General features: G+C 43.7%; 1 protein-coding gene across 1 annotated transcript; it reads right to left on the bottom strand.

Annotated features, from left to right (window-relative positions):
• Positions 1-1,072: 1,072 nt before the first annotated feature.
• Positions 1,073-6,682, bottom strand: ptmaa (prothymosin alpha a). Its single transcript, XM_007889195.2, has 5 exons — positions 6,334-6,682; positions 3,153-3,221; positions 2,881-2,986; positions 2,008-2,072; positions 1,073-1,655 (listed from the first exon to the last, which is right to left on the bottom strand). Exons 1-5 carry the CDS (start codon positions 6,382-6,384, stop codon positions 1,611-1,613), a joined length of 336 nt encoding a protein of 111 aa, XP_007887386.1. The 5' UTR covers positions 6,385-6,682; the 3' UTR covers positions 1,073-1,610.
• Positions 6,683-13,646: the final 6,964 nt, after the last annotated feature.

Below are 13,646 nucleotides of genomic sequence, written 5' to 3'. Positions count from 1 at the left end.
GTGCACTGCATGAAATCCACTCAATATTACTAACAAACCACAATACACCTTTTTGTAATTTACAGATGATTCTATTCATTGTGCAACACAGATGCTTACAAATTTTGGCAATCATATTCTTCTGATACATCATAAGTATTTTTATTGTGACTAAAAACTGCTGAATATCAATCCTATTCTATCATAAACAGATGTGTGAATGTACACTTGGAAACCTTGACTAGCTCATCTCATACTGAAAATGCTATTTATGGGCTTCATGTAATCAATTCATTGTGTCAAGTCTTATATCAGGGATATATTCATTCTGTTTCAACTACCCACTTCCTATTAAAGGCAATTAAGGAGGGCATCTGACAAACGAGTGGTATTGGAACAAACTTCAAGCCAACTCAATAAGTAAGTGTGGTGCATGGCAGGAATAAAGCACCTTATGGTGCCAATGTTGTGCAGCAATGCAAAGCAGCAAATATATAGAATGTTTATTAAAACAGAGTGGTAATGGTTGACAAATGAGCACGCAGGTAGAAGCTGTGAAATCAAACTTCCAGCAATTGACAATTTCTCTGATCAAAAAGAATCATAATTCAGTCAATTGGTTTTAACAATTAGATGGAAGAACTTATTATATTGGCTTAAAACACAAACTCACTGATGATACTGTTGGCTGCATCGCTCATACCACAAAAGCTCACTTCAGTTTAAAATGAGCTATTACTCGACGTTCAAAGAATGCGCATGGCAATGAAGTATTCCCAGGATTGGAGGACTATGAAGAGAAATGCGCTATACAAATATCAAATCTGGTTGAAAATAGAGTCCATAAAAATCATGAACAGTCTGCGAGTGTAAATCTATCCCCTCCATCCATCTACTTACCATTTTTTTCATTTTCCTATCCAGGTTCATTGAACTTCTTTCTCAACATTAAAATTAACAAACTGGAAAACCAAAATGAGTTTAATATTATTCCCACCTAAATGCCTGTTTTCTCTCCTCCCTCCGACGCCCCCTTTGCAAGGTGTTCCTTAGAAAATGCTTTTTTTTCAAAAAAATAATCTCAAGGAGACGATTCATCAGAAAAACTCAGCAAAATAAAATTCCGGTTTATTGGACAAACTGTTTCACACATACAATAGGCCATAATGGACAGTATTTCATAGACAAAACCTTGATCTTTGGCCTTTCCACCTCATACAAACCAACTACTTATAGTACAGCTAAAGTACATACACAAGGTTATTGGAATGCACAGATTAATTGTTTTTACAGGTTACCTTTAAGATAATGTGGTCATGATGTGGTCAAACCACCAGTAAAAGTCTGTTTTACAGAAGAATATCAAAGCCCTGTTTGGTCGCCGGAGATCATGGTTTAAATTGGCTGACCTCCAACTGTATGTACAAAAATATAAAATGTAAATAAAAATACAAACAAATTCTCCTTTAGGATTTTAAGAAAGTAGGGCCATGAATTCTTAGTAATTTTTATGGTTTATTTTAAAAATCCTGCAGTTTTCTTGTACTGGTGTACACTACTTAATGGTGACCACTTTTTCCAACAGAAAAATGGGGGGGTGGGTGGGGGTAGAATGTGGATGGAAATGCAGTTTAGTCAGCACCATCTGTTTTCTGCTTCTTGGTTTCAACCTTGCCCTGGGGGGAATCGGAAAAAATTGGAGCTGTAAGAATTGGTGTATTTTCTCACTTTTAAAAAAAATAAAACATCACTGAACGACCACATTGTAGCAAAGGACTGACATATTAGGTCTGAAGTTCTTACTTTCCATACTCACTTTATCAAGAGTTATACAAGTGTGAAGGGGATGGGGAAGGGGGAAGGGAGAAATGAGAGAGAAGCAGATTTAGTCACTTTTCATGTGGATTTACTGGTCATGGTACCTATGGCACGATTCCACAAGCTGTGAAGCTGAACAAGTGGGTAAAGAAAGCAGGTTATTTTCTGTGTTTTTTTGTATTGAAAACAATATATTTGGAAACAAGTTACCTCATCATCTTCAGCCGCCCGTTTCGCTGCAGGTGACTCACACTCGTCCTCATCGCCTTCCTCATCTAAAAGAGAAAGAAAGTTGTCTGTTTAATATCCTAAAATAAGTACAGGAAATGTGTCCTTTCGATGGGTAATCATTTGTACAATAACCACATTTCATTTGAAACTTATTTCGGACTCCCTCATACTCTCATTTGAGGGTAAAATCAGCCTTGTTTAGGAACAATGAACCCTGCATATGAGACGTCTGAAAAATTCAAGAATATAATCTTGACTATTGTTCATTGTTTGTGAAAAAAAACAATGTGTGGTCCATTGACTTGCAGCCATTTCATTTCGTCCAAGTCTCAATCTGCTCTGTGCAATACCACTGGTCACAAAGAGCACTCCAATTCCAATCGCACTTTGTAAACTTCTGCTATTCTCCCAATTGGCCACTGGAGTCACTGTAGAGACCACAAGAATGCACATTTTTCAGTTAGACAAATGGAAACAAACAAGAAATGCAATAGGACACACCAACTGGAAACTCCTACAAGATCCCTGCAAGGGAGGGGCTGAAAATCACTGAATCATACCTCCCCACTGCAATTACAGTGCCACAAAGACTCCAGCCAGGAATGTTGCACATCCTACCCTCCCCTCTGGGGATTAAAAGAAAATGTTGATATGTTAGTCTTGCAAATAGAAGGGACACAGTTCTTATCAAGGATTCATGAAGCCCATACTTCAGACCTGTGCAAATGGGACACTCTTTTTGGTAATATCTTTGCCCCAAGTCAATCCAACACGTTCACCACTCACTTCAACATCCGTGTATGCTCCTCACAAAGACACCTGAAGAATCTAGAGGAAGACATAAAGGCTTACCTTCTTCCTCATCTTCCTCCTCATCTTCCTCACCAACATCTTCACTTTCTTCATCTTCTACCTCATCTGTGTTTTCCTCAACTTCCCGTTCTCCATTCTCCTTCTCCTGATCAAAGTGAATTGGGGGGGAAAAAAGCCAAGTCAGATCAGGGCAGCTTATTGGAATATGGGCATCATGTCCAAGGCAGGAAAAAAGCATGACATCACCCATTTGACCAAAAAAAACACTTGTCCAGAAGGTAATACCGAAGGCAAATGGTTCAGCAACTTACAGCTTTTCCATTGGCCGGTTTATCACCCTTGCCATTTTCAGTTTCTGCTGCTTTTCCACCTTTGAGTTCCTGGAAATAGAAGTAGGGGCAAGTGTAAGTGAACACTGTTTGCTTTACGAAATAGTTTTTTTCGTCTAGTTCAATTTTACTGCCTACATGTCAATTCAGATTGAAATAAAAGCCATCAATGACTGCTTCAAATAAATTTATTAGATAAAAATCAGTTTTATATCGAAAAAGGTTCTGCCTCAAAGGTTCTGAAGCCCTTCGAAACTGTCGCATAGAATAATATGTGCCATCTAAAATAAAAACCCTTCCACAAAGTAACCCTAATCTTATTTCAATAAAAAATATCACCATCAATGGCACCTTTAAGCGCTTTCCTTTTCTCCCCCCCCCGTAAAATGGCTTTGATGCGTCCGCCCTTCCTCCCCCCAATGCCATCGCGAGGTGTTGCCCTTCTGTCGCTTTGTCCCGATTAAATGTAGGTCGTTTCCAAGCCACAGGGCATTGTGTGCCCCTATTGTCTCGGTCTAACCTCAGCCCAGCGGGACATGTACACAACTCGGCGCTTTGCATCTCCAGCATTAATTGCAATTGAACAATGTGCAAGTAATTGGACAATTAAATTAAACATTCGTTCCACCGACTCAATGGCTATTTTCTCTCTCGCTCGACTGTAGCGAATCCGAAATGTTTTTTTTCCTTCGGTATATATATATATATACATACAGTATACATATATAAACAAATATATACAGTACATACAAACAGAAACACGCACACAGTTGAAGCGGCTTGAAACCGAAATAAAGGCTTTTAGGAAAAGTTGCCTTTTATATAAAGAAAGAATCCGCCCCAATAACAAAATGGAAAATCTGAAAAAAACAGCTTTGCTTCATCCAATAACATCAACCCACGTTAGGGATTTGCTGCTTCCAAAGTCTTCGATATTTCTCTCTCTCCTCCCCCAAATCTCCCGAGTTCCCTCCTTAATGTGATCCTCTCCGCCCTCCCTTACGCTGCCCGATCTGGACTCACTTTTTTTATTAAATTCTTCCCTAATCTTTATCCGCTTTATCCTTATCCGTTTACAGACAACATCACGCCACAACCACATATTGCCAGGTCCCATCTCTCTCTCTCTCTCCCCCCTCGGCCCCGCGCATCCTTCCCCCCTTTTGCTAAAAGGTCAAAAACATGATCCCCCAATGACATCCTTTGGGGGTTGTTTTTTCCCCAAATCAGTTTGGGAACAAAGCCAGCGATAGATAAAAATATAAAAAGTTTAATCTAAAAACACACAAACACACACGTAACACAAACGATATCAAGTCAAACTCGACTTCCTCTCACTCTCAAACCCCGGCTCTTTCCGAGAAAAAATATCAAGAGAAAGCGAGAGAGTAGGAGACGCGGAGCATCTGAACCTATTGAGGAGGCGACATGATCCCATCAAAGCCTTCCTCTGTATGTCGGCAGCTAATAACCAAAAGGTCTCTTTTATTAGGGTGGGGGTGGGGAGGAGAGAAAGTAGAGGTAAACGATAATGTAATGAAATGAAACGCATCAAACCTCGGTTTAATAACTTTGAACACAAAATTGCCAAACATGTACAACCTCATTAAAATGTTCCTAAAAACAGTGCGTGCGTTAGATGGGCACCAAACAAAGTCATCGATTTATTTGTTCACCATGATCACAAACTACGCGAAATATTTTAAAGTAAATAACTCCCTCTGGTCTCACGTAAACGCTGTGTGAATGAACAGATGATGCAGGTCAGACTGAGGGGAGGGGGTTGTGAGGGGGTGGGGGGGGGGGGGAGAGGAATGAAGGAGGTGATGTTTTAATGCCGATAAAACTGGACGCGCAGTCAACATAGAGGCGAACAAACAAACTCCCAACTTGACCCTCGGCAATGTGTACAGAGAGCCAGAGAGGCCGACACTATCCACGGGCTGACACACGAGTGAAGGTCATCTCTGGCGCCAAATTAAGGGCTTCTCATTTCAATAGAAATCCGGGAGGAAAGGAATAAAAAGAAAAGAAATAAAGAAAAACATACACACACACACAGAGAGGCGACAAAGGTGCGCGGAGAGAGGGAGAGATCGCGGGTTTCTCGATGTTGCTGCAATATTGAGTTACTCGCGGGGAGAGACGCCATCACCTTTAATGTTTTTCTTTAAAGATTCAGAGAGAGACAGATGGAGGGGTGGGAGAAAGAAAGAAAAACACGACCGAGTTCAAGCCATGAGTTCTATAAAAAACAGATACATTTATATAAAGTGTCTCTCTGTTTCACAGTCAGATCAAATGAGAGTGGGAATGGGGGAAGAGGAGAGAGAGGACTGGATCCCCGCAAAGGGAAACAAAGACGCGCTTTCTCTCCTCAAACGCACGGCATTTATATCTAAAAAAAACTCCCAACTTCACTTACCTCCAACACAGCCCGAGATCTTAACTCTCTCCCCCCCTCCCCATCCCGTGGTTTCACGGAGAAACAACCACCTCTCAGGCTCTTTTGACAGCCGATTTCTCTCTCCCCCCCAACCTAAACCCACTTCTTTACTACTTTGTTGGTCCTTCTACCAAAAGAGAACTGCGAGAGAGGTGGAAGAGAAACAACAACTTACATTTATACAGCGCCCTTCACACGGGGTTGCGAGAAAGAAGTTTAGAAAGGAGACTGAAGAGAAAGAGAGAAAAAAAGAAAGGTTTGAAAGAGAGGAGAGAGGTTGAATAGAAAGAGAAGAGTGGAAAAAAAGAGGAACAAACCGTGTCAAAAAGCGTTAACTTTCCACCGGTCATCGTCAGTGGCGATTCCTATTCCTAACAGTTTGCATCAGACTGACAGATACATAGAGACACATAGACACACACACAGACACATAGAGACACACACACAGAGACAGACACATAGGGACACATAGAGACAGACACAGAGACACACACAGACAATCAGTTCGGTCCAATATTCCCGTTTCACCCTTTTTTGCAACACATCCCAGTCCCGCCGCCACAGCACAAAATAAGCGAGAGACCGACTGACCGGTTTCTACAATCATCTCAACTTGAATCCCCGCCGCTGCACTTTGCAAACATTCTTTTTGTTGTTCGCGAACACAAGACAATGTGTGGGTGTGTGTGACTGTGAGTGTGTGTGTGACTGAGTTACCTTAGCGGGGGAGGGAGCCTCGGTGGCAGTCTCTATCTTGGTGTCTGACATTGCTCCGCGTTTGTAAGAACCAAAAGAAAAGGTTGTTTGTTGGTCACTCTTTCTGACTTGCTCCCCTTATTATCCTTCTGGTTTTGCAGCTGAAAAGACGGTTGCTTTAAAAAGGAAAGAATGGAAAATAAGAAAGAGAAAAAAAGCAAAGAGGAACTGGCAAAGTGCGAAGATGGATGGATGGAGGGGGGGGGATTGGGGCAGTAAAACCACAGAGACACAGAGGAGAGACAAACAGAGGAGAGAGCGCTCTGAGCTGCAGAGCAAACAGCGAACAATGAGTTCGAGTCGCTCCTCACTGCCGCTCACTGGGTATTTGATACCAAACCTCGTCACCGCTTCTGAGCTCCGCCTCACGTTACACCTCTCTCCCTCCCCACTCCCTCTCTCCTCCTCTTTCCCTCCCTCTCCCCATCCCTTCCCCCCTCTTTTCTCCCCCCTCCTCCTCTCTCCTCCCCTCTTCCCCCTCTCTCCTACTTCTCTCCCCCCACCCCATCTCTCCCCCCACTCTCTCCCTTTGCAGGAGGGAAAAAAGAGAAGTTTCACCCGTAAATATACAAGTCACTACACTTTACAGTATTTCTTGTGAAGCACTTTGAGACGTCTCGACGATGTGATAAGGCGCTGTGTCAAATGCCACGATTATTATTATTAATAAGGGCCCGCCCCCCCCCCGCAGCTCCCCCCCCCCCGCAGCTCCCCCCCCCCCCCGCAGCTCCCCCCCCCCCCGCAGCTCCCCCCCCCCCCCCCGCAGCTCCCCCCCCCCGCAGCTTCCCTCCCCCCCCCCCCCCCCCAGGCTCCCCCCCCCCCCGCAGCTCCCCCCCCCCCGCAGCTCCCCCCCCCCGCAGCTCCCCCCCCCGCAGCTCCCCCCCCCCCCCCCGCAGCTCCCCCCCCCCCCGCAGCTCCCCCCCCCCCCCCGCAGCTCCCCCCCCGCAGCTCCCCCCCCCCCGCAGTCCCCCCCCCCGCTCCCCCCCCCCCGCAGTCCCCCCCCCCCGCAGCTCCCCCCCCCCCCCCGCAGCTCCCCCCCCCCCCGCAGGTCCCTCCCCCTCACGTACATTCACTAAAGCAGCGAAACCATGAAACTGCCCCTCGGGGGCGGGGCCCGACTTTGGGTGTCGGCGCCGTGTGATTGGTGGGCGGTGATGAGGGGCGGAGCGTCACGCCCTCTCTCTCCGCCGATTGGGTAAGTGACGTCACGATAGTGGGCGGTGACAATTCTGGATTTCCGAGTTCGTGATTGGAGGAGCGGCACGTCAGTCACCGTGAGTGGGCGGGGGGAGGGTCGGACTGTCAATCAAGGGCTCTGACGCGGGAGCGGTGGTTCTCAAAACACGGAAGTGCGGGTTCCCGGGATTGTGCCCATTAGCCACTCACTGTGTACAGTCGTCACTCACTGTATCTAGTAGCCCAGGGGCAGTTGCAGCTGTTCCTCGGGGGGTGTTGCAGTTGTTGTAGGAGGGGAGACGACTTAAAGCAAAAATGCTTTGGAACTTTTTTTGTAACAAGTCTTATTGGTACGAAAAGGACGGAGCTTTGGAAATTAACATTTTAATGCTTTCTTCCCTGTACAATAGTGCAGCAAGGGACAATTTATGCTTTGGTAAGGTTTCCTAAGGGGCATCACAGGTTTATTAATAAGAAGGAACTGGACTCAGGCTAGTGGCAGGGATTCAGATTAATTTAGTTGATCTCCAGAAGAAACACACTGGCTCATCCCACATTGAACTGCTAACGTGTCTGCTAACACAATATGCTATCCACATAACAAAATAATATTGAAACTTATTTTTGGTATTAGCTACTATGTCCCAAATCTCTGGAACTCCCTGACTCATCCTTTTGTCTTGCCCCCTCTTTGTCCGTCTTCAAATCACATATGGATTTTCCTTGAAGACATGTTTTAGGTCACCTCCCCTCTCTTTCCAGCTCAACATCAAACCACATCACTGTTAAGCTCTCCGACACACATCTCGCTATAACAACAACAACAACAACAAGATTCCATTTATTGAGCGCCTTTCACGTCGGGAGGACGTCCCAAGGCGCTGTACAGTTGGGTCAGGACCCGAACGAGGGGGAAATGGTCAGAGTGGGGGGAGGGAAGGGAGGGAGCGAGGAGGGGGTAGAGAGTCGAGAGGGGAGCTGAAGGCACGGTCAAAGAGAAAGGTCTTGAGACCGGCCTTGAAGGAGGAAAGGGAGGAGGCGGCGAAGGCACTGGGGGATAGAGTTCCAGAGCCTTGGGGCTGAGAGGCTGAAGGCCACCGATGGTAGGGCAGTTGGGGTGGGGGATGTGGAGCAGACCGGAGCCGGAGGAACGGAGGGTACGGGCAGGTAGGTAGGGGGATAGTAGGTCGGAGAGGTAGGAGGGAGCAAGGCCGTGAATGGCCTTGTAGGTGAGGGTGAGGATCTTGAATTCGATCCTCTGGGGGATGGGGAGCCAGTGGAGGCGAGCGAGGGTGGGTGTGGTGTGGTCGCGGTGTCTGGTGCGGGACAGTACACGAGCTGCAGAGTTCTGAATGACCTGCAGTGTGGAGGGAGGGTCGGGAAGGCCGGCGAGGAGAGAGTTCCCATAGTCCAGCCTTGAGGTGATAAAGGCGTGGACCAGAGTTTCAGCAGCGTGAGGGGTGAGGTAGTGCCGTAGTCTGGCGAAAGAGCACTACATAAGTGCCAGTGGTTTGATTTGTGATGGTAACTTGTGATGAAAGGGTGAGGGAGGGGGGACTTTGTGGTCAGTCACAACTGTACCAAAAATATCTTTTTGGGGTCCACAGCAACATTACTTAGTGTCAGCAAATTAATACTTGCAATCACAACACATTTATAATAATTTGTGGTAAGCACTATAATCAACAATAAATTATGCTCTTGACCTTTACAGACAATTATGCACTAACGGCCATGTAGACACTGATTAAAAAATAGATAAAAGCACCTGGAAAATAATAATAATCCTTGCATTTGATATAGTACCTTTCATGTCAGGAAGAACATCTTAATGCGCTTCACAGGATTTACACTCAAGTGAACAGACTCTGATTTTACAAGCATACCCACACTCAAATTGCACAAAACAATGTCCCACAAACAGACATTGAAGTGTATGTCTTGTGTAACGTAATTGGGAGGTCATACAGGAGCAGAATGTAGCACTTTGGAAGCAGCGTCAGGTGAAGTTAGAGCTCTTTTGGGAATAACATAAACTTTGTGAAATGGTGAACAGAGGAACCTCCTTTGCGAATGGAACTGTGGGAGTAGTGATGAAATTGTTACTTTGAAACTTTGTACCAGTGCTTCATATCAGTCATCCACTGTATAATAATCCTTGTATTTGATAACAGCCTGTTGTCACGTCGATGAGACTTCTCAAAGCACTTCACAGGATATACTGTAAAGTGAATTAACTGTGTATTTTGTTGGCAAAATGTGGCAGCCAGTTTGCACACAGCTATAAACAGCACGTGACCAATTTTATTTGGAGAATTTGCTGCCCAGAACCCCTTCTCTTTGAACAGCACCATGGGATCATGCCATCTTAGACGATGTGATTCCAAGTCCCGAAGTGGGCCTTGAACCTACAACCTTCTGACTCAGAGACAAGAATGCTACCACTAAGCCAGGCTGACACACGAATATTGCAAGCAATAACCAGAGATAGCTGCAAGTACCTCAAGGCAGATAATATTAAGGCAGTCATGGTCTTGTCAGCCATAGAGATTACAAGCATACAATGGCAACTTTGCTGTAGCAAGCAAACAGAACAACTCCAAGATAACTCCCAAAGCTTGGAGTCCTGTAGCTCGGTAGTTAGAGCATTCGCCTCACAAGTGAGAGAACTGGGTTAAATTCCCAGGCAGGGCGAAACCTTGGACAAGTTTCCTTACTTCACACACCTCTGTTTACCTAGCAATAAGTAGGAATCCAGCTGTTAGTTGATTGGCGAATTGCTTTACTGGGGGATAATAATTCCTTCAAAAAAAATTTGGTTACTCAATCCACGACTGTCTATGGGACACTGCTGTGCACATTTGGCTGCCGTGTTTTACCCACAAAATATACAGTAAATTCACTTTACAGTCTATTCTGTGAAGCGCTTTGAGACATTGAGAAGATGTGAAAAGATGCTATATCAAATGCAAAGATTATTATTATTGTCCCAAACTCAAACTATGATTAGTCATAGCAAGTTTTCTAGTTCTCTATGTTTCCTATCCGATAAAGTAAGAGAAACACATGATGGAAGTAATTGTCAGATAAACCCATGGCAACTTCTATCACGGAGGTATACACAAAGCAGCTAGGCTCACCTCCTTAAGAGCTTCCAAAAGAAAGCAATTTGACAACAACTTCTGTGGTGTCAATGCCTTGATCTCCTGTTATGCAACAGGCCCAGGAATGAACCCTAGATGATTTCTTATATTTCTTGTTTCTACATCAATGTGCTAGTGAAACATTGACCAGCAGCTAAAGGCACTTAATAATAATATTAATACTAATAATAATCCTTGCATTTGATGTAGTGCCTCATCACATCTTCAAGACATCTCAAAGAGCCTCACAGGATATATTGTTAAGTGAATTGACTGTGTATTTTGTGGGTGAAATGCGACCACCAATTGCGTACAGCATTATTTCAATATCCTTAAGAATACATCCCTTGTAATTTTCTCAGCCACAACGGTTAGTTTTCCATCAGCTCACTGGAAAGAAAACAATTTTGTACAGGGAGTAAGAGAAAGGGAGTGTGTGTATATGTGGCGGGTGGGATGGGGGGGGGGGGGCACGCGGGACTTGCCATTACAAGTTAAATGCAGCAGATCTCTGCTAGAAATGTTTATGGCAGTTTATTCAAATCACGATGGATATTTGCATGTACAATAACAGCTCAAATTTGAATGAAGCGATTGATTTTACCTCTTAACTATTCTTGAGGACAATCCAAGCTGTTGGCTTTACACTGGACTGATCGAGTGAACTGATATTGTATTACCTTCTACAAACATCGACAACTTGTATGCATTTGCACCCTTCATGGGGGGCAGAGTCTCAGAGCCTGACACCGAGCTGGGGGGGAGGAGGCAACTAAGTGCGCTCGAAGAGGAAGATTTTCAGTCATGATCTAAAAGAGGGGAAGGAGGGGGCAAGGCGGAGGGCTTGGGTGAGAGAGTTCCAAAACTTTTGGGCATTAGTGGCTGAAGACGTGGCCATCGATATACCTCTGAGAATAACTGCTTGTTTTGTAAATTAAACATGGGCAAGTCACTCTAATCCATCATGAATGAGAACAATTTCTTGTCAAGAGTTGTATTTTCTTTTTAAAAAATCAAATTGGGGACTCTTTGTGATTACCATGTTACCAGAAATGGGTCTTAAATTGTAAATCTAAAACATGAAGCAATCCTTGTGGAATTTATATTGTCATGTTCTTTCTGATGTGGATGGATGTGAGAACATGTAGTTATGACTGTGACCATATCTATTTTCTTTAAGTGCCCTAACAGAACAGTGTGATGGCAAAAAATAAACAAGCAGGACCCAACTGGATCAAAAAAGCATTTGTGTTTATATTGGCACAGAGCCAATACTAAATTTAACATGGCCCGCTGCTTAAACAAACCGTTTTATTTGATGCCACATCCCAATGATTAATAGACTGAATGAATATTGATATTAATTTTAGAGCATGAGCCACTTAATATAATCATGTTGGGACGTCCTCCCAACATGAAAGTGCTCTTTAAATGTAATTTTGTTGTTGTTGGGACATCCTCCTGACATGAAAGGTGCTCTATAAACATAATTTTGTTGTTGATGTTATTGCTCATTTTCAATGGAAATCTATGGAAGTTGTTGCAGTAATATGAATCAGCAGTAGTCACATTTGATAAGACCACAAAATTAGGTCAATTGAAGAAGCCCTTCGGTCCTTTTGATCTCATTCTACTGTCCTGAAATTGCCCTTTGCAACCTACATCCTCTTTTTCTACTGTCTTGGTGTATCCAAAATGTAAGTGATAATTGTTTTTGAGGAAAGGAATGAAATGATTAGTTGGTACCACCTACTATTTAGTGAAAATTCAACTGCAGTGGTCATTTTTCTTGATTTGTTTTCACATAATAATAATCCTTGCATTTGATATACACTTTATCACGTTGTTGAGACATCTCAAAGTGATATACTCTAAAGTGAGGTGACTATATTTGTGGACTGTGTAATTTATATTGGTTAGAGCACTTGCCTTGCAAGTGAGAGGCCCTAGGTGTTTGATTCCCAGGCAGGGCCAAACCTTTGTCAAGTTTCCTTACTCAACACATACGCCTCTGTTTGCCTCACAGGAAGTAGGAATCTGGTTCTTAGTCGATTGGCAGTCGATTGGTTTCCGGGGGTAATAATCTCTTATTATTATTATAATTCTGTCATTGTGGCTGAGAACTGATAAAACTCATCAAGAGAAAGAGCAGTCGAGTCTGAATGTCTGGATATATGATGAACAACATCTCTAACTCCAAACCAGCCAAGCCACTGGAAAGGGTAATACATAGTGTATTATGGTTTCATGTTTCAATTCTGCTCAGCCTTTTATTTCTGTATTCTAACTCAGTGATGAGATTAAATTCTGTTTTGTTGCATATTGTGCAAATCTTCCGTTGATTGAGCGCCACATAATAACCTGAGAAAGGCATCCATTGTAAACTGCCTGCACGTAATTAGCATTTTATTTATGTCTTATTAAAGAAACCGGGCTCTGCAGCACAACATGGTGAGTAACTAAGACAAAGCCATCAGGAGTAGCGGCTCATCAAAATAAAATCGAATCAGAAAGATGAGCCGTAGGAGTATTGATACAAGTTGCCGCTCTATAGATCTGTGAAACCTCTTGCATTGGAACTCCATGGAAACAGGATGTGGCTTCTGTTGTATTGATCTTTAATTTTTTTCCTTTGATTCTAAGAAGCCATTTTGAAATGCATAGCTGTTTGGCAGTAGCAAGATATACACAGGATATATATTATACATTTACACAATTGTTGGATTAAGTGATCTGAAGGTTTGGTCAGAGGATTAGAAATCCTTGCATTAGATCCAACATTATAAAAGAATTTCCATGTGTCGGTGGGATGCATGGAATTCTCAGTTCAGTTTGGATACTCTTAAGCATGGTGATGGGTTTCTGTATGTGTCAGGCTGACCAAAAAAGTCCCGATCTTCTGACTTTTCCCCCACGTTCATTTAAAATTTTCCTTTTCAAATGTTTCTGTAATCC

This window comes from Callorhinchus milii, unplaced genomic scaffold (assembly GCF_018977255.1).
Source record: "Callorhinchus milii isolate IMCB2004 unplaced genomic scaffold, IMCB_Cmil_1.0 Scaffold11, whole genome shotgun sequence".
Classification (NCBI taxonomy): domain Eukaryota; kingdom Metazoa; phylum Chordata; class Chondrichthyes; order Chimaeriformes; family Callorhinchidae; genus Callorhinchus; species Callorhinchus milii.
This window is presented reverse-complemented; position numbering and strand designations above follow the sequence as displayed.